General features: G+C 41.6%; 2 protein-coding genes across 8 annotated transcripts in view; one reads left to right on the forward strand and one right to left on the reverse strand.

The window, feature by feature from the left end:
• Positions 1-7,790, reverse strand: part of CNIH3 (cornichon family AMPA receptor auxiliary protein 3) — a 343,860-nt gene extending 336,070 nt beyond the window's left edge. For 2 of the 5 annotated variants that reach the window (XM_055107644.2, XM_055107643.2), the window contains exon 1: positions 7,473-7,760. Coding sequence is in view for 3 of the 5 variants with exons in the window: in XM_024927677.4 (XP_024783445.1) it covers positions 7,473-7,566 (94 nt within the window). In the remaining 2 variants the exon portion in view is untranslated. Of the gene's footprint in view, positions 1-7,472 lie in introns of all 5 variants that reach the window. The other 3 variants (XM_024927677.4, XM_034947675.3, XM_024927674.4) reach the window with 2 other exon arrangements.
• A 235-nt stretch (positions 7,791-8,025) lies between these two features.
• WDR26 (WD repeat domain 26) overlaps positions 8,026-21,410 on the forward strand; it is a 49,472-nt gene continuing 36,087 nt past the window's right edge. Inside the window, exons 1-4 of one of the 3 annotated variants that reach the window (XM_003814901.6) lie at positions 8,026-8,977; positions 10,880-10,979; positions 11,080-11,184; positions 17,998-18,134. In XM_003814901.6, coding sequence (XP_003814949.1) covers positions 8,556-8,977; positions 10,880-10,979; positions 11,080-11,184; positions 17,998-18,134 — 764 coding nt within the window. In that variant the 5' untranslated portion in view covers positions 8,026-8,555. The remainder of the gene's footprint in view (positions 8,978-10,879; positions 10,980-11,079; positions 11,185-17,997; positions 18,135-21,410) is intronic. The other 2 variants (XM_003814902.6, XM_008967778.4) reach the window with 2 other exon arrangements.

Raw genomic sequence — 21,410 nt, forward strand, 5'->3', positions numbered from 1 at the left:
GAGTACAATATATGTAAAGCACTTACAACCTTGTCTTCCTAGTGTTAGCTCTATTATTTCATTATCACAGAAGCCCTGCTGTGGACATGCGCCATCACAGGGAAAAAAAAGGCTAAGAATGGAACAACTGGGCACTAGGAAACAAAATGAAAAGAACAGTGTTGTTGACACTCTGGCTAAATCTTAAAAACACATCTATTTCTATGCCACAGTATTTGTCAATAATCTGGGGACAGAGAAAAAGACATTCTGAAATAAGGGGTCAGAGCTGTAGCAGAAAATGTACATCCTTATTTTTCAGGAATTTATAGAGAAAGGCTACTGTTATGTGTGATGATACAAACCCCAGTAAGAGAGGCCAGGCTCTTGCCTATAATCCCAGCACTTTGGGAAGCTGAGGCGGGAGAATTATTTGAGCCCAGGAGTTCAAGACCAGCCTGGGCAACATGGGGAGACCCTGTCTCTACAAAAAGTTAGCCAGGTGTGGTAGTGCATGCCTGTGGTCCCAGCTACTCGGGAGGCTGAGGTGGGAGGATTGCTTGAGCCCACCTCAAGGTGGGTGCAGTGAGCCATGATCGTGCCACTGCACTCCTGCCTGAGCTACGAAGGAAGACCCTGTCTCAAAAAAAAAAAAAAAAAAAATTAAGGGAATCAACAAATCTCCCAAACTCTGTTAGTCCTGAGTTGGCTAAGCACCCCTCCACTAGCCACAAGAAGCTAAGAGTTATTGTTTTGCTTTTTGTTGTTAATGACTGACATTCATGGTCTTTCATTCAATAAATTTTTTAAAATTTAGGCTATTATAATATTTCATGTTTGCCTATACATTTAGTATTATTTAGTAAAGAGCATAATTTTAAAAAATAATAATTAACTGAAGAAGCCTCAAGATCTCTTCAATAATTTTTTAAACTTTATGAATAATCTACTACAGTCTTTAAAATTTTTCTGTTTTAAATGCCTAGTTACTGGTCCATTACATCTACAGGGGATGCATACACATATTCAGTAACATTTTCTTATGATAATTAGAATTTGTTGTTAACAGTCATAATTGTGTTTTACCATTGATTATTGTGATTATCATAATGTCAGAGGGATGAACAACACATTCGAAACTGAGAAGAAGGAAGACTGCCCAAAGGGCCTGTTGTTAGAGTCTATGCAGGGACTCCTGGGGCTATTAATTATTTATCTACTTTTCAAAGTTAATAAATAGGAATGCGTTTTTGCCCTTTATTCCCCAGAAGAACTTAACCAAATGAGAGATGGGGTGGGTGTGTGCAGAGATGGCAGTCTGAGAATATAAGAGGTATGGGTAATGAGAAGGAGATTTTAGAAAAACAAATACTTACTGTTAAATATACTTAATAACATTGCCTTATCTGGCATGTTTTTATTATGAACATTTTGATGTTTTTTGAGTGTTCTTTTAAAAACGTGTGCTTTAGAAGCATAACATTAATAAAAAAGACAGAAAAATTATATACAATCTCACAACCCAAATAACCCCTTGGCACTTTTTAAAAATACTTCATACTGGCCGGGCACGGTGGCTCACGCCTGTAATCCTAACACTTTGGGAGGCCCAGGTGGGCGGATCATGAGGTCAGGAGATTGAGACCATCCTGGCTAACACGGTGAAACCCTGTTTCTACTAAAAATACAAAAAATTAGCCGGGCATGGTGGCAGACACCTGTAGTCCCAGCTACTCGGGAGGCTGAGGCAGGAGAATGGTGTGAACCCGGGAGGCAGAGCTTGCAGTGAGCCGAGATCGTGCCACTGCACTCCAGCCTGGGCGACAGAGCGAGACTCCGTCTCAAAAAAAAAAAAAACTTAATACTGTATACAGCTGTAAAATTCAAACACCAAGGAGTAGTATTAAATGGAAAAATAAGAACTTCTCCCCTCACTACCCCACTCCATCCATCAAAGAGAAACCCTGTTTATGCTTTTCTTTCCTACCTGAGAAAACAATATGTGCATATATACATAAATTTATTTACCAAAATGCATCATATTATGCACACTGTTTTGTAACATGCATTATTCACTTAATAACATATCTTGGTACTATATCCATATCAGTACATGGTGATTACCACTTTCTTTTTGCTCTTAATGCTTCAGGCCAGAAGCGGTTGCTTATGTCTGTAATCCCAGAACTTTGGGAGGCAAAGGCAGGAGGATTGCTTGAGCCCAGGAGTTCAAGATCAGCCTTGGCAACATAGGGTGACCCTGCCTCTAGACAAAAAATAAAAAATTAGCCAGGTGGTGTGCACCTGTAGTTCCAGCTACTCAAGAGGCTGGGGCAGAAAGACCACTTGAACTTTGGAGGTTGAGGCTGCAGTGAGCTATGACTGCACCACTGTACTCCAGCCTGGACAACAGAGCAAGACCCTGACTCAAAATAAACTAATAATAATAATAATAATGCAGCCAGGTGTAGTGGCCCATGCCTGTAATCCCAGCACTTTGGGAGGCCGAGGCAGGCGGACCATGAGGTCAAGAGATCGAGACCATCCTGGTCAACATGGTGAAACCCCATCTCTACTAAAAATACCAAAATTGGCTAGGCGCAGTGGCTCACGCCTGTAATCCCAGCACTTTGGGAGGCCGAGGCGGGCAGATCACGAGGTCAGGAGATGGAGACCATCCTGGTTAACACGGTGAAACCCCGCCTCTACTAAAAATACAAAAAATTAGCCGGGTGTGGTGGTGGGTGCCTGTAGTCCCAGCTACTCTGGAGGCTGAGGCAGGAGAATGGCATGAACCCAGGAGGCGGAGCTTGCAGTGAGCCGAGATTGCGCCACTGCACTCCAGCCTGGGTGACAGAGTGAGACTCCATCTCAAAAAACAAAACAAAACAAAAACCAAAATTACCTGGGGATGGTGGTGCACGCCTGTAGTCCCAGCTACTTGGGAGGCTGAGGTAGGAGAATCACTTGAACCTGGGAGGCTGAGGTTGCAGTGAGCCGAGATTGCGCCACTGCACTCCAGCCTGGCGACAGAGCGAGACTCCATCTCAAAAATAAATATATAAATAAAAGTAAAAAATAATGTTTCAGTGACTATCTTTGTACCCATAGCTGAGTGTTAAATGTTTTTTTTTTTAATATGACCCATACTGCAAAAGTGCTGCAAGTACAAACTAAGCAGTCTAATCCCAGCTGTGTGGTAGGAAAAGAACGATCTCATTTCTATGGTTCATTTCAGTTCCTTCAGGAAATTTCCTGCAACATTGTTATTTATATCAAATGGGTCTCAAGAACATGAGAGGGCTACTGAGAAGAGGACTGTTTTCCACCTAGAGGAAGGTGAATATGTCTAACTGTTCACTGCTGGCTGTAAAGGCGCCTGTGGCAAAGCAGTCGTTCTGTCTTTGCGCTTAAATCCACCTGGTGTGCCGCCCCTACCCTTGCTTACAGGACTGTACTGAATGCCCATGGCATGAATGGAATGTTTGCAGAAGGGGAAAATAAGCAAGCGCTGGAGAGACATGCATAGAACAGCAGGTAAAACTGCCAGATGACTATGCCCTTCACCCACTCATGGAAGGCCAATATGAAGCCGTGTTCAGAGTCGTCTGCCCAGAGCTACAGAGGAATACAGCTGAGTGGCAGGGCTGAGTAAGAAAGTGACTGCAGAGTCACAGTTCAGAAACAATCCTAACCAAAAAACCATCTTACACCTCTGCATTTAGCTGCCTCAAATCCTTTCTAAATGAAGAGGGATTTAAATTTTATTTTAAAATATTTCAACATAGTACTTTTCCAAATATTTGTTATATTCGTTATCTCATGACCCACACATTAACTCTAGCAAGCAGGTATGCCAATGTCATTATCCCCACTTAAACACGACATGCCTGAGGAGCTGCGAAAGTTAAATGACTTGCCTAGAGTCAATCAGCTGACCAACTGTTCTGGCCCAAGAACTGTGCTCTCCTGAATTCTCCCAATCCCACCCAGGCCCAACAAGTCCAGCTGGACAATTTTAGCGTTCCAAAGAAAAGCTAGGAATGAAGCTGGAGATATAAATATAAAAATATTCCTTCCCAAAGACACCTGAGATCTGAAAACACCTCTTCCTAACAAAAATTTAACAAATTAAATATCAATGTTGCTAAGTGCCAAGTTGATATACCACACTTATATCTGGACAGAACAACCACAGTCTCTACTAGTTACAAAGACTTGTGAGAAATGTTGGTTTTATGTTTTATTATAAACATTTATACTATCTCAGCTTTTTAAAATATGGTAGAGTTTAATTTTTACAGTTAAGATATTGTCTTGGGGTCAGGAGCGGTAGCTCACACCTGTAATCCTAACACTTTGGGAGGCCAAGACGGGAGGATTGCTCGAGCTCAAGAGTTTGAGACCAGCCTGGGCAACATAATGAGACTGTGTCTGTATTTAAAAAAAAAAAAAGGCCAGCATGGTGGCTCACACCTGTAATCCCAGCATTTTGGGAGGCTGAGGTGGGCAGATCACAAGGTCAGGAGATCGAGACCATCTTGGCTAACACGGTGAAACCCCGTCTCTACTAAAAATAATAATAATAATACAAAAAATTAGCCGGGTGTGGTGGTGGTTGCCTGTAGTCCCAGCTACTCGAGAGGCTGAAGCAGGAGAATGGCGTGAACCCAGGAGGCGGAGCTTGCAGTGAGCCAAGATCGCGCCACTGCACTCCAGCCTGGGCGACAGAGCGAAACTCTGTCTCCAAAAAAAAAAAAAAAAATAGTTGCCGTTGGCAGTACTAGTGATTTGTTAATTATATATCCAACACCTATTTCTTGAGTTGCCTTCTAGTCTAGTCTGGACTGGCTTATAGGAACGTTTTTCAAACTTTTTTGACTATGGCCTACAGAAGAAATATATTTTACTTTGTAAAGCATAGACATGTGTCTGTCATTGAAACAAAAATTTCACAAAATAATAATCACCCCTCTTTTGAGTGATTCACTTGGACATCTTCTATGCTTTTATACTTTGCCACCTTATTTTTTAAAATACAAATTATGGCCCACTAAATGGATTTCATGACTTACAAATGGGTCACAACCCAAAAGCTGAAAAATACTGGCTTATATGAACAATACACAGATCGTGCCCTCAAGGAATTTATACATTAGTTGGGAGTCTCATACAGTTCACAGACCTCTTACAGTTGGAAAGGCCTGGAGGTCAATTAGTTCGACTACCTACTCGATATTTGATTCTACAGCATCCCTGAAAAAAGGTGAGAAATGTGAAAAAGGGTTGTTTGCTATTTCAAGGACAAGAAGTTACCTCTTATTTGGAACCTAACACAGGATGGGTCAAATAGAGACCTGTTTTTAACAGGTCTCTATTTAAAACAGTATAGAAGCAAATACAAATGAATCAAGTATCAAAATACACACTTGATTTCTTTTTTCTAAAGGATAACTTGGACCTTTGTTCCTAAACCCATCTTAGTCCTTTTTAGGAGGAGGGTGAAAAGGGGAAGGTAAATCAGGGGGACAGAGGTCTAGAAAGCCTTCTCTCTGATGACCTGAAGAAGGGGTCTTAGCAAGTTACATCACAAGCAGCCTTTGTGATTGAGGAGCCTAATAAATGACACTCACAATGACGGCTAGGAGAGTGGAAGTCAGGAAAGGCTCCCCTGAGGAGGTTTGAAATGAGCTGAGTCTTGAAAGACTGACTGGCATCAGACAGGTGAAGAAAAGATGGGAGAGTGTAGTCAAAGACTCTCAAGGAGAAATGAGCCAGTACATTTGGCGGACAGTAGACAGGTCCCTGAAGAGGAGCAATAAGAGATGAAGCCAAAAAGAAAGACTAAAATCAACCTGTGGTGAGCAAGACAGAATTTGGATTTTATTCTGTAGGTAATGTGGTGTTACTGAAGGTTCCTCAGTGTGTAGAGTGGTATTTCAGAATTGTTCATCTGCACATAGACCTGAAACTTGGCTTTAGAAAGACCTAAAGACCCAGAGTTCAGATAACAGATTCTCAAGCTGTGTTTTAGTACAGAGAAAAATGTTCTGTAAGGGACTTTATAAATTCAGAATTCTAACACGAGCAGTGTTGGTTACCTAAAAATTAGAAAAACTGGAATACAGAGTTTAGATAGCAATGGAATCCAATTTATTTTTCATCATTTTACTTTTGTTAATGAAGTGTGAGCTTTGTCTGTAGCTGCCACGAAGTGACTGATTTCCTTTATAAAACCTACAGTCTTTATTCAGAAGCAAGTCTTCAGTGTTGCTATGGGCCTAATAAATTATTATAAACCATTTTGCAAAAATTAAATTTTGCCTAAACAACACTTTTAATAATAAGGTTGTCTAAAGTTAATATACAAACAGGGCTCTCTGAGGGTGTTAACTATCTAGTAATTCAGGCTCTGCTGGATACAGTGACAGAGCTCTATGAACCTCAACTAGAACTCAGGTCGGCCTCAGGTGAATATAAACACTGTATGTGAGTCACCTTGCAATTACAGCTGCCACCTGGAAGCAAATTTAAGCAGTAAGAACTACAAAACCAAATCCCTGTGAGATCCTGCATTGACCTTCCTCTTACTTCTTCCTGTCTGAGGATCCATAAACCTCAGGATTCTTTACTAATTTCTCATCAGCATCATTTTTTATTGTATTTCCAAATTTAAAAACGACTGTCTCCAAAGGCCTCAAAATTACTTTCAGTTATTACTATAATAAATATCAGCGATGTATGATGTATTAATTAGAAACTAAGGTGTTTTTTTTCCCCTCCCCACAGGAAAACTACTTCAGAGAAAGACTTTAAATTTCTGAGAAAATCTTTGTACATATTGAGTATAGATGCTATCAACCACATACATGAAAATAATTGTTTGGGGATAATGCACACCATTTGCCAATGATTAAGATTCAGCCCAGTCTTTGTCGCTGCATTTCTACATTCACATAAATTGGTAAGTCGTGATGACACAGAAGGCTCACATGCCACGTAAAAATTTCAAGCCTGGATCTGAATCGGTGCCTGAATCCTTCTCAGAATGCATATTTTGGAGGCAACTGTTTGGTTTATGTTACTGCTCCCTAAACTGGGCAGTGACTCAAGAGGCAGCTGGAAGAGAGAAGGAGGTGCTGGGCAAGTGCTAAAAAAGAGTGAAGCCTCAACAGCAGAGTCCCTCCCCTTCTCTACACACCACACAGCCTTTTTGTGACTTCTTGTCCCCATCAGATATGCTCCTCTAGACTAACTCACCTTCCCAGGGTGGAGCAGAGTCTCACCGGTTCATTATCTCACAGCTCCCGGGATGGCCCCGGGTACAGCAACTGTGTGGCACTTGGCTGTGGAAATTCAAGTTTTTCCACCCTAAAACAAGTAGGTTGTGAAACCCGATTTCGGTCCTGGTTACCATTGAGAGGGGCCTACCACAGCCCTGTGCCTGGAAGTTCCTGCCTGTCGAAGCTCCTAGCCCCCTGCCCCATCCTCACCTTCTGCACCTGATGGAGAAGGTGCAGTCCCTCCGCGCACCTTACATGCCCATGCCACACTGGTGGACTCACGCACGCACGCCAACTCTGCCATCCCATGCACGCCCGGCTTCGGAGGGCGGCTACGAACTTACTGCTCGTCGAGCCAGCCGAGCCAGGGCGCAAGGGGAAAGGCCCGAGCGGAGCCGGGGATAGGATCGGATAGGAGTCGGGGTCGTGGTTGGGGTCGGGGCGGACCCCGCCGGCCCGCTGGCCTCCCTCCCCTGACCCCCGGGACAGCCCCCGACGCACGTGCTGGGTGACAGGCCCCCTATAGGTTCCATACCTGCCACCGGAAGTGAGTGAGGAGGGCAGTATAGGCATTTCCTGTGACGCGAGCGCCTGGACTCCATTAGGCAGCAGCTGGGGGAAGAATCAACACACCAGGGAGCAGAGCAGAGCGGATCCGAGGACAGAGGCGGCAGCTGCCTCCGCTGCCGCCCGCCGCCGCCGCCGCCGCCGCAGCCACTGCCGGGGCTCAGCCCAGCGGCGGGCCCCGCGCCCCCGCAGCCGCCCCGCGGCGCCCCCCGGCGCGACCCCCGGGCCGCGCACCCCGAGCTGCCTCCGGGAGGGGGGGGGGGAAAGGGCCCGGATCCTCCTTCTCCCCCTCCTCCTCCTCCCCCTCCTCTCACCCTCACCCTCCTACCCTGACCCCCTCCCCGCCTCCCCGGCCCCCCTCACCCCGACCCTCTCCCCGGCCCCCGCCTCCCCTCCCCCGCCTCGCCCCACCGGCTTCCCACCACGGCCTCTCTCGGCGAGGAAACTCTGGCCTCCGCTTCCTCCTCCTCCGACTCGGACACCGGCGGAGCCTCCCCGCCCCCGCGGAAGAAACCCCGAGCCTCGGCGGCGGAGGGAGTAGGAGAGCCCGGGGCTTCGGCAGGCAGAGCAGGCCTCTCCCCTCCGTCCTCGTCGTCCTCGTCCTCCTCCTCCTCCTCCTCCTCCTCCGTGGTGGTAGTGGTGGGACTTCCCCCGGCTGCTGCCCCTCCCGCCGCCGCTGCTGTCCCCCACCGAAGTAGCGGCCACAGCCTGGTCAGCGGCAGCATCATGCAGGCCAATGGGGCAGGAGGAGGAGGAGGAGGTGGCGGCGGCGGCGGTGGAGGAGGAGGGGGCGGCGGGGGCCAGGGACAGACCCCGGAACTCGCCTGCTTGTCGGCCCAGAACGGGGAGTCGTCCCCCTCGTCGTCGTCGTCCGCGGGGGACCTGGCCCACGCCAATGGGCTCTTGCCTTCCGCCCCCTCCGCCGCCAGCAACAATAGCAACAGCCTGAATGTCAATAACGGGGTTCCCGGCGGGGCGGCCGCCGCATCCTCAGCCACCGTCGCAGCTGCCTCCGCCACCACCGCCGCCTCCTCTTCCTTGGCCACCCCAGAACTGGGCAGCAGCCTCAAGAAGAAGAAGCGGCTCTCCCAGTCAGATGAGGATGTCATTAGGCTAATAGGACAGCACTTGAATGGCTTAGGGCTCAAGTAAGTATCCCTTACCGGCAGCTGGTGATGGACAGACCGAGGGACGGAGGCGCCAGGGGGGTAGGGGAAGGGGCGGAGGGGGGAGGGGGGCTTGAAAGAGCTCGGTCAAAGAGAATGAGTGCTGGGCACGCAGGACCCAGTACACAGGAGGACGCGGCTCAGGGCGACCGGGGAGGAGGAGCGGACCTGAAAGGAAATAGGGGAAAATCAGTCAGTCTGACAAATTGTGAGACGAGACAGGCGTTGAGGGGTTAGGAAGGGTCAGGAGAAACCCAAAGAATGACTTCTCCCCACGCACCTTCAGAGCTTAATTGTCTGTCAATAAAGACAGATGCGGGAGTGTGTTTCTGTATGTGTTGGGGGAGGGGTGGATTAGAGCTGGTGGAAATAATGAACCTTGGAGGATTTGTTTTTCAAGTGTATCTTGGAGGCATCTTTGTGGGACACCTCCCCACCCCCAACCGTGGCAGACAACAACCCAAGCAAACTACCAATCAGGAAAGACAATCACCTACAAGTGTTTATGGGAACGGAGGGGCTGGGATCATTTGGAAAGAGGTTGTTGAATAAATCTGATGGGAATAATGAAGATACAATGTTGATGTCGTTTAAAGGCCCTTGTGTGTGTGTACAAGAGGCCTAACCCTAACTAGTCTGAAATCTCAGTTTAATACCAAGAAGATGATCGCCTCTGAAAAGGGGACATCTGATCTGGTGAACCATTTGTTTTCAAATACAATTTAGGTGGCCTTGTATACCTAACATAGGGTGAAGGTAGACAGCGACCTTGGACAAAAACCACCGTTTTGTATACACACAAAGAAAAACTAAGGGGGTGGAAGGTAGGATTGGTGGGAGTGCCTGATGAAGGAGGTGCAAGAGACAGAGTCAGAATGAAATGAAGGGGGGAGGACGTGCAGCAGCAGTCAGTTTCCTACATTCAGAGTGTAGATTAAGCTCTCAGGCTAGCCGATGTGTACTTTTGCATTTATGGATTTCTTGGGGAGTGGGGAGGAGAACAGAACTTTTTAAAAGTGGCACAAGTATTTCGGTTTTCAGGCAGATCATTGCACTGTTCAGCTAAAAATTAAGTTTTAAAGCTGAATAAGAAAGCATTGAAACATAAGCACAAAAAATAGACTGATAAATGAAGGTTCTTAGATACCAGAATACATGAGGGAAGAAAATACAGTTGATGAATCTTTTAAGTGCTCAAAGACAAATATGTGGTAGGAAGAATTCACTTTATTCCCTAGGGAAAAGGATTAGTATGAAAACAGATTTTGTAAATGCTAACAGAACATATTACTGAGACAAGAAGCAAGCTGACAGCAGCAGGAGGAAATAACTCGTGACTGTTTGGAACCTACACCATAGTAAATTTGCTATTTTTAGTATAGAGAGAAAGGGAATGATTTTTGATGCTGGATTTATTTTAATTTTAAAGATTGACCTAGTAGAATTTCTATGCAATATAAACCTGGATATATAAGCTCTTAACTGATACGGGTCATCTCTGTTAACCTTGTGTGAAGCTAATAATTTTTATCTTTCAAAATGTAATGTAGTATGTTGATTCTGGTTTTTCATTTATTTGACTAGTTGGTTACAGCACATTTTTAGAAATTTTATACTTTATGCATTAAATTGAGGGATTAAATGGCAAACTAGGAAGAACTTACATTGATTCTGGTTTCAAGAAAGGTTTTTAACTTGACTAGGAAAAAATGTAGGTGTCAGTTTTAAATAAAGTTTGTTTAACCAGGCACATGAAAGCTATTTTTTTCTTCATCATGAGGCTAGCTTAAAAACTTTGCATCTGTTTTCATGGACATTAGTTTATTTGAAGGATTAAAACCCTAAAATTGGTCAGGTCTGTTTTACACTGTATCTTTCCTGCAGCCAGACTGTTGATCTCCTCATGCAAGAGTCAGGATGTCGTTTAGAACATCCTTCTGCTACCAAATTCCGAAATCATGTCATGGAAGGAGACTGGGATAAGGTAAAGTAGGGCATATAGAGCTGTGTGACTGCTGCTAAAATTACAGATTTGATGTGCATTTTGTGACATTTCTGTTTTTCTTTTATACCAATTTTTACAGGCAGAAAATGACCTGAATGAACTAAAGCCTTTAGTGCATTCTCCTCATGCTATTGTGGTAAGAGGCGCACTTGAAATCTCTCAAACGTTGTTGGGAATAATTGTGGTAAATACACTTTTGTTCTTAGTTTCACATTTATGCTTATTTTAATAGGTTATTGATAACTCTAGGCTTCTGCCTCTTATAAAATAAGGCCTAAAAGTAGTTAAATTTCATATAATTTGTAAACTAGGATGAGTATAATGTTTTAAAGTATGAGTTTTATATCTTTAAAATCATACTTAGTAAATGTGTCGTTTGAACTTTATAAATTAAGCTCTACAAAAAATATATTGAAAGCTCTTCATGCTTTCAGTGCTACTAATAGAGGTTTTATATTTATAGAGTTAAAGATAAATTATACTTTTATTATGTTACTTAAAATACTGAATGTGCTGGTTAAAGAGAAAATGTGTTTGGGTGTGTGTATATCCATACAGCCTTAAGAAGCTGATACATTATCTTTTTTTTAATCTTTGGGAATTACAGTTAATTCAAGCCAACTCCATTGGTGTGCTGGCCATTTTCCATTCTTGCATTCCAGTTGTGTGAATTGACAGTGTCAAAGTTTGTATAATAACGTATCACTCTGGTGGAGGGTTTGTGTGCAGATTTGACCATTTGGCCCTGCTTACTGGCCTTATTTCCCTGACAAGATCAATTTAGTAGTTTAACCTGTTAGCCGCTTTCATAAATCTTAATGAATCTTTTAGACTTATGGGCTTTAATTCTTCAGTAGATGGTGGTGAGGGAGAGAGGAAATAAGTTTTTTCTAAATGCTGGAGTTTGGAAACCATGAAGAATCAGCTGCTAGCTGCTGGCTTTTTAACTTCTAGCTGATTCATTTGTTGTCAAAAGCAGTTTCCTGTCTGGGGGTGGGGAGAGAAAGAAGGCAAATAGGAAGTGAAGTAGGGAAACCAGCTGTTTGTTAAATATTAGTAAATGACTATTACATTTTGATTTTTTTAAAATTGAGTCAAACATTAATCTTTTCTGCCTTTTTCTATAAAAATAAGGCCTTGTGTTTTTTTCTTTTGAAATCTTATTACAAAAGAGTTTTCAAACTCAGTATAATTCTACACAATAATATAATCCTAGAGAAATGGGCTTCAGGTGAATTAAAGGTGCAAACAAGCAAGAACAAATGCAAATTCATTTAAATTGATGATGTAGTGTATTATTTTTATTCTTTCATTAAATACTTAAAATATTAAAAATTTTAAACTACTGTTGACTAAGATGATTGGTAATAAGTTAACTTATAAAATAATTCTGTAGTAAAATTGAAAAATAAAAACAGAAGTTAAAATAGTTAAACATCTATATTCAAAGGGATTGGAAATTTTTCGTTAACTAAAGTTTCCTCAGTTGGTGTGTTTGGGGTTTAAAAAAAAAATACCCAAGTACATTTTATTGAGCAGTTCTGCATAAATTTTTGCTTCTGACTGAATGAGCTAAAATAAAAACAGTTAGATGGCCAAAAGAAGAATTAAGGTTGCTTTCCCATTGGGCAAGTTAGCACTTCTTGTGTGTTGACAATAAAGAACTTGCCTGTGGACTGGTTTAAAATGTGTGTGATTTCTTGGAGGTTGTTTAAGCTTCGCCCAAATTATATCTGTAATTTAGTAGTAAAAAATTTAATAGGCTTACTTCCTATTTTTTTCTTATTTGTTTATAGTAATTTGAGAGTTCTGTATTGGATTTCGATTATGACTATCTCATTAGAAACCTTCATTAGAGGCAGCATGTAAACTGAAGAAAGGTAGTTATAGATAATAAGGAGGAATCCTTTCTTTTTACAGCCTGTTCAGTCTGTAGAACATTCTAGGATCTAATAAAAGATGAAGATTAAATCTCTGGCTGAGCCTCATGCCATCAAACTGTTTAGGTATTTATAAAAAGAAAAGGGTTCCAACTTTTATCTCACTTTAAGCATTGATGAATCAATTGCTTTTAAAGATTAGTTTCAGCATTTTTTGAAGTTGCTCTTCACCTCTCTAATTGTGTGTAAATTTACTTTTCTCATTCATCCCATCTCCAGAAGAAGAGAATCTAATATAAGCTTAAATTTGTAATAATTATCTTAGAAGACAACTATTAGGGTTTCTTTAAACGTAATTATTTTAATTGTATACCCAGACACATTTGATGGCTTAGTCTAGACTAAAATTGTACTTTATTTTTTAAGCCTGAATGTTTTCATTGACCCAATCCACTCTCTCTACAGCCTACTCCCTTTGTTTTTTTTTTGTTTGTTTGTTTTGTTTTTTTTTTTTGAGATGGAGTCTCGCTCTGTCGCCCAGGCGGGAGTGCAGTGGCGCGATCTCGGCTCACTGCAACCTCGCCTCCCAGGTTCAAGCGATTCCACTGCCTCAGCCTCCGAAGTAGCTGGGACTACAGGCACATGCCACCATGCCCGGCTAATTTTTGTATTTTTAGTGCAGATGGGGTTTCACCATATTGGCCAAGCTGGTCCCGAACTCCTGACCTTGTGATCCGCCCTTCTCAGCCTTCCAAAGTGCTGGGATTACAGGTGTGAACCACTGCACCAGCTGTTTAAATGGTTTCCGATTAAATGGTACTAGGAATGGCAGAAGTTGCTTTCATGAATCAGCATTTTTTTTTTTTTGAGATGGAGTTTCTCTTATTGCCCAGACTGGTGTGCAATGGCGCAATCTTGGTTCACTGCGACCTCTGCCTCTGGGGTTCAAGAGATTCTCCTGCCTCAGCCTCCCAGGTAGTTGGAATTACGGGTGTCCATCACCAAGCCTGGCTAATTTTTTTTTTTTGTATTTTTAGTAGAGTTGGGGTTTCACCATGTCGGTCAGGCTGGTCTCGAACTCCTGACCTCAGGTGATCCACCCGCCTCAGCCTCGCAGAGTGCTGGGATTATAGGCGTGAGCCACCGTGCCAGGCCAAATCAGCATTTTTTAGTTTGGGTTCAAATATACTTCGCCATTTTTGGGCAATTTGGATGGGTATACGAGACCAATAATAGAAAACTTTTTTTATGTCTAGAAATATTTGGTTATTTTTTAATATAATGGAAATATGCTTAACAAAAATTGGCATCTATAATTAACTAGTATATTTTAAAGTCAAATAGGAGTTTTGAGCGCCAAGTTTAGATATAATTTATTTCCCCTTTTCTCTGAGAAATCATGATTTAATTGATAAGATTTGGTTATGACCTTACTCCAGAGTTAGAACCACTACTGAATTACCTAGGAGGCCGCCCTTGAGAACCAAACTTTCTAAGTATCGTAATTTCTGGGTTTTTCTTTCATGTTGAGTTCAGTTTAATAATATGGGAGCAAAGGAAGGAATAAAGCAATTCAGTATTGGGTGGACTAGGGGAGCAACAGCAGAATTTACAACGTGAAACTATCATTCAAGCTATCCTAGTCACTTAACAATTTCAAATTTATTAGATATTAAAATGGAGAAGGAGATCTTGCTGGGCCCAGAGATGGTCAAAAATCATTAGAGACCAGAAATAATCTCTTAAGAGGTCTAGTTGGGAGTTGGGGAAAGACATAAAGGAGAGTTCATTTTCCTAATCTTTTTTTGTCTTTATTTCTTCAAGATTTTTTAAAAAATATAAGCATTAGTAGAGCCCTGTCCCCATCTCAGCAAGCTTTAATTTTGTCTGATTTTTACAATGTTTTCAGTAAATATTTAACATTATTTGTTAATTAAAGGGTCTTTGCTTTCTTGAGGTTATATTTACATTTTTGTGCTTTAAATTTTGCGAGGTAAAATACAGTTTTACTCCCCACCCTTATCGTATGTGTCAAATACTTCAACTGATTTTTTGGAGAATAAACATTTTCTTTCAAACAAATCTCTAGCTGTGCTTGGCCAGCAGCATGTTAGTTGCCATGCACAATACCAGGATTTGATATCTGTTTGAGAATATTCTTGGTCTTGATCTGGATAAAATGACTCATAGAGAAATGCTCTTGTGCTACTTTTATAGCATTCCCTGTATATACAGAAATATGTGTTTATATTGGCTTCTCTCAGAGTTTTAGTCAGCCTTTCTCTGCTCTCCTGCCCCACCTCTGCCCCATAGAAAAAGAGTAACATGTTGTATCAAGATCTTGGTGGGAAAATAAGGGAGAAATAGCGCTTTGGGCACTGTCCCTGCACACATTGGAATGGGGGAGGGGTGGGCATAGGAGCCTAATGATTGATACCAAAAAAATATAAATATTAAGTAAATAAAAAACTTGCCCTGAAATTTTTTTTAAGCCCCTCAATTCCCAATTACTAAGAAAATTTAGTGAAGAAATTACATCTCATGCTCTGGCCAGTTCCATGTGACATTTAAATGAAAAAGTTCTGCAACTGAATAAGATTTTCAAGTTGGAATTTAAAAAATACCACAAAATGGAATGAAACTTTTTTTTTTTTTTTTTTTTTGAGACAGAGTTTTGCTCTCGTTGCCCAGGCTAGAGTGCAGTGGCACAATCTCGGCTCACTGCAACCTCCGCCTTCCAGTTTCAATCGATTCTCCTGCCTCAGCCTCCGAAGTAGCTGGGATTACAGGCACCCGCCGCCACACCCAGCTAATTTTTTTGTATTTTTTTTTTAGTAGAGACAGGGTTTCACCATGTTTGTCAGGCTGGTCTCGAACTGCTGATCTCGTGATCCACCCGCCTCAGCCTCCCAAAGTGCTGGGATTACAGGTGTGAGCCACCACGCCCGGTGGAATGAAACTTTTAACATTATATTGATAAATGAAAATATATGAGGTCTTCATTTCATAGTTGCATTTTTTTCAGAAGCTAAAATGGTGCGAATTCCAGAATAACTTCAAATATAAAATTCTTTTATTTTTAGATTTTTTTTTTTTTTTGCATTGTTTAGTTTTTGGTTTCTGTGACCTGATGAATGACAGAGTTTTTTCATTTAACATAGAAAGGTTAACTTCAGGCTGTATGTACAGTAATGTACTTTTCAGAGCATCTTGGTAATTAATGTATTTCTGAAACATTCATTAGTCATTCTAAATTTATATGTAAAATTTGATAAGTGTAATTTTCCCAGAGTTACAGGAGTGTCTCAGTTTGAATTTTTTTCTGTTCCTTAGCCATATATTTAAGATGAGATTTGTATCAAGCAAAAGCAATGTATCTTATAAATTTAAATACATGCCTAACTTATATGAGAGGGTTTATTATTGCTTACTTTCTCTAGAAACCACTTTTATAAGCTTACAGTTTATATCTCTCTTCTAAATACTCCTTGATAGAAAATCTTGTAGAGCAGTTTATTATACTGTTAATTCTGCAAATAAATGGTAATTTCTCCACAGCATTTCGTGACAGCAGTGTATTTTTTTATGGTTTTAAAGTAAGCATTTTGGGCCGGGTGCGGTGTCTCATGCCTGTAATCCCAGCACTTTGGGAGGCCAAGGTGGGCAGATCACTTGAGGTCAGGAGTTCAAGACCAGCCTGGCCAACATGGCAAAACCCTGTCTCTACTAAAAATACAAAAATTAGCTGGGTGTGGTGGCGGGTGCCTGTAATCCCAGCTACTTAGGAGGCTGAGGCAGGAGAATCGCGTGAACCCAGGAGGCAGAGGTTGTAGTAAGCCAAGATCACGCCACTGCACTCTAGCCTGGGCCACAGTGAGACTCTGTCTCAAAAAAAAAAAAAAAAGAAGAAAAGCATCTTACGAAGAAGAAAACTTGTACTTTAAGTTTTAATTTTAAGTGGACTTGAGATCTTTACCGCTGTATTCCTTGGAGTCTCTAAATATGACTAACATTTCCTACCTACTGACGTCTCTGTTTACATCAATTGGCTTGCTCAAGCTCCACAAGTAGCAACTATGATGAAAAGGTCCCTCCAAGCTGTGGTCCTTAATTAGGTTTAAGGTTTAAAAGAAGTTTCAAAATGATATTTATAAACATCCCTTTTCTCTTGTAAAAAACTGCTAAGATTGTGACCACGTGGTTTCAAGTTAAAAGTAAAATAATAAAGTAGCATTTAAAAGTATTAAAGTCAAAAACACAGTTCAGGAAAAAACTAAATGTGAAAGTGTCTCACAGCTGGAAAGTGGTTTATTGGTTTAGGGGAGAAAAGAGCGAATAATAATTTCCTGTGCTTCACTTCTAAATGCATCAGTGATCAGATTGTCAGAAATACACAAGTACAAATATTGAATCTTTTTAAAAACCTTTAAGTTCAGCCATCTAACGTAGACATCCCTTAATAGCCGCCTAGAAGAGAGTGAGTGCATCAAGCTTATGCTTGTCCACGTTAGTTGTAGGAAATTCAATACTTTGCACACCAACTTGTAGTACATTTGTTGGACAGCTCTTAACTTTTGATAAGCCAAAATATACTTTTCTCCTTCTCCTGAGTGTGTCTAGTTCTGATTTCTGGTCTACTTATTCCCTCTTTCACATTGTGACTTAAATAGTTCATTTGCTATTTTTTTCTCTAATCTTTTCAAAACTTGTTGCATAAAACCCCCCAGTGCCCTAGTTATAAAGTCATACTTTTTAAAAAGCAAATTTCAAGTACTTGGAATAGTTATAAATTTTTATACAAGAACTACAATTGTAGGAGATTGCTTTGAGAGAAGAATTCATTTTTTCCAAGGCTGATGCCTCAGTCACTAATGATCTAGTCTGATTTGAGATTATTTGTTCAAAGCAGAGTTTTAGTAAGATGTGGAATTGAGCAAAGTCACATTTAATCTACTGTGGCTCTACTAAACTAAAATATTTTGAGTCATCTTGAAGCTTTATAAAAAGTTATTTCAAAGGGCATAGTAGAATGGTTTCTACTGTTCTGTTTAGGCACAAACATTTTCTGAAACTTCCATCAACTTTTTTCCCCTGACTGCTGCTTTCTGTCATGTCAGAGGATGAAGTTTTTGCTGCTGCAGCAGAAGTACCTAGAATACCTGGAGGATGGCAAGGTCCTGGAGGCACTTCAAGTTCTACGCTGTGAATTGACGCCGCTGAAATACAATACAGAGCGCATTCATGTTCTTAGTGGGTAAGGAAACTGAGTTCTTGAACTCAGGTTAACGGAGGGCCAAAGTTATATTTCTTTAACATTTTTCCAAAATATAAAATCTTGATTATTGCTAAATTCTTAGATATTTGTCTAGGTAAACTCACTCCTGTGTGGATCAACTATTTTGGTCATTCTAGGAAACTGTTCAGATTAGGATAGAGATATATTTAAGTGGGTGAAAGGGAGAAGAAAATATGTATTGCCTGTGAAATGCTATTTTAGAATGTTCTATGAAAACCCTATTACATTCCAAGGACAGCTTTTGTAGTTAAAAACAAAATAAAAATCATATGATATGGATCACAGTAAACAATGACATTTCCAGTATTGGTGCACACTAACTTTTTTAAGTGAATACTTGTCATGTGCCAGGCCCTTGCTAAGCTTTTCACATAAACAGCCTCATTTAATCCTCACATCAACATCAGTCCTTTTTTGGGGGGTGAAGGGTAGAGACAGGGTCTTACTGTGTTGTCCAGTGTGATCTCAAACTCCTGTGATCTTCCCAGAGTGCAGGGATTACAGGCATGAGTCACTGTACCTCACCACATTAATCCTTAAAATGTTAGAGTACCCAAAGGTTTGATCCTGGGCCTCTTTATTCTCTATCTACATACTCTTTTTAGGTAATCTCATTCTATACCCTGCCTTCACATACTATCTGTATACCAGTGGCTCTTAAATTTAGCTTCTCATCTGAACTCCCAATATGTATATCTACTGGCATACCTGACATTCTCCACTTGGATGTTTAATAGATGTCTCAGTTGTATGAGGCTGGTGTGCAGTGGCACAATCATAGATCACTGCCACCTCTAGTTTCTGGGCTCAAGCCATCCTCCTGCCTCACCCTCCTAAGTAGGTAGGATTTCAGGCATGTACCACCACATGTGGCTAATTTTTTCATTTTTTGTAGAGACAGGTCTCGCTGTGTTGCCCAGGCTGGCCTTGAACTCCTCCTAACCTTAAGCAATCCACTTGCTTCGGCCTCCCAAGGTGCTGGGTTAATAGGCATGAGCCACTGCACCCAGCCTCAAAACAAAATTCTGGATTCACCCCTTGATGATAAATACACTCAACAAACTAGGAATAGAAAGGAACTTCCTTGACCGAATAAAGGGCATTAATGAAAACTCACAGGGCTGGCAGTGAAAGACTGAAACCTCTCTTCTTGTGATCAAGAATAGGACAATAATGTCTACTCTTGCTACGTCTGTTCAACATTGTATTGGAGGTTCTAGCCAAGGAAATTAGGCAAGAAAAACGAATAAAAGATTGAAAAGGAAAAACTATCTCTGTTCAAAGATGTCATGATTTTATATAAAGAAAATTTAAGGAATCCACTAAACTCTTAGAACTAATAGGCAAGTTCAGCAAGGTTGTAGGATACAAGGTCAATACACAAGAATAATGGTATTTCTATAATCTAGCAATGAATAATTCAGAAAATGGAATTAAGAAAACAGTTTTATTTACACTAGTATAAAAAAGAATAATTTAGGAATAAATTTAACCTCTACAGACCTGTGCCACTTCCAGTATATCGCAAGATCTTCAACCCAGTTGCTTAAGGGAAGAACTTAAGCCTCATATTGCTTTTTCTTTGTCTTTTAACTTTGACATGTATGGCCTAATTCTAAAAAATCTAAAATTTTCATTTCTCTGAATCTCCACAGTTTCTAGCCTAGTTAAGCCATGGACATCTCTCCTAGAATATTATAGTAGCTTCCCACCTAGTTACATTGTCTTCACTCTTAATTTCTTTTTTTTTTTTTTTTGAGACGGAGTTTCACTATTGTCACCCAGGCTGGGGTGCAATGGTGCAATCTCAGCTCACTGCAGCCTTCGCCTCCCGGGTTCAAGTGATGCTTCAGCCTTGCCTCCTGAGTAGCTGGGATTATAGGCATGCGCCACCACACCCGGCTAATTTTGTATCTTTAGTAGAGATGGGGTCTCACCACATTGGCCAGGCTGGTCTCGAACTTCTGACCTCAGGTGATCCACCTGCCTCAGCCTTCCAAAGTGCTGGGATTATAGGCGTGAGCCACTGTACCAGGCTTCACTCTTAATTTCTTAACAATGCATATTTCACACAGCAGCCAGACAAGTAAGCAAAACCATAAATGAAGTCTTTACTCCCTTGCCACTGGCTCTCCAGCAGTCTTAAAACCCAAAATCTCTGTGCAAGGCCACAAAATCCCTGATCCTTTTCTGCCATCTTTTCTTTATTCATTACTCTAGTGACACTCATGCTCTTTCTGTTCCTTAACTTGCCACCCCTTAAGGCATTTGCACTGCTTGTCCCCTCCATCTGAAATGTATGTCCCCCAGTCTTTGCATAGCTGGGTACTCCTTGCTCAGCTCCCAGCCCAAGCATCATCATCTCCCAAGATTACCCACTGGGTATTCTCGTGACATCACTCTGTTTTTATGTTTTTTCTTTATAGCATTTTTCACTATATGATATGGCTCCAGCATCGAGAACAAATATGTGACACACGAGTTTGTAAATACAAAATGATGGACAAAAGAATGGGCCCAAGATAAGGGCCCATTCCTTGCAGATAAGGAAACTGAGCCTCAAAGAAGTTAAGTAGCCAGCACAATATAAAGCTAATAATTCAGAAAGCAGGACTCAAAGCCTGGTTTGACTGATTCCAAAGTCATTGGTCTTACCCACTACCACATCTTGAAACAATAAATTCTACAGGTTTTTTTCTTGTTGTTTGAGTTGGAGTCTGGCTATGTTGCTTAGACTGGTCTTGAACTCCTGTGCTCAAGCAGTCCTCCCACCTTGGCTTCCCAAAGTGCTAGGTTTACAGGCACAAGCCACCACACCTGGCCTGCTAGATGTTTTGATATGGTAGCTGACAAATTTCTTGTTCCGATTACCTTTTTTTTTGAGACAGAGTCTCTCTCCATTATCCATGCTGCAGTGCAGTGGCGCAATCTCGGCTCACTGCAACCTCCACCTCCTGGGTTCAAGCAATTCCCCTGCCTCAGCCTCCCAAGTAGCTGGGATTACAGGCATGCGCCACCACGCCCAGTTAATTTTTTTTCTGTATTTTTAGTAGAGACGGGGTTTCGCCATGTTGGCCAGGCTAGTCTCGGACTCCTGACCTCAGGTGATCCTCCTGCCTCATCTCCCAAAGTGCTGGGATTACAGGCGTGCTGATTACCTTTTTAATGCGGTATCTGATTTCTTTGTCATCGGAATATCATTCACATGATGATTTTTTTCCTGCTCTTGTGTCA

This window comes from Pan paniscus, chromosome 1 (genome assembly GCF_029289425.2).
Source record: "Pan paniscus chromosome 1, NHGRI_mPanPan1-v2.0_pri, whole genome shotgun sequence".
Taxonomy (NCBI): Eukaryota; Metazoa; Chordata; class Mammalia; order Primates; family Hominidae; genus Pan; species Pan paniscus.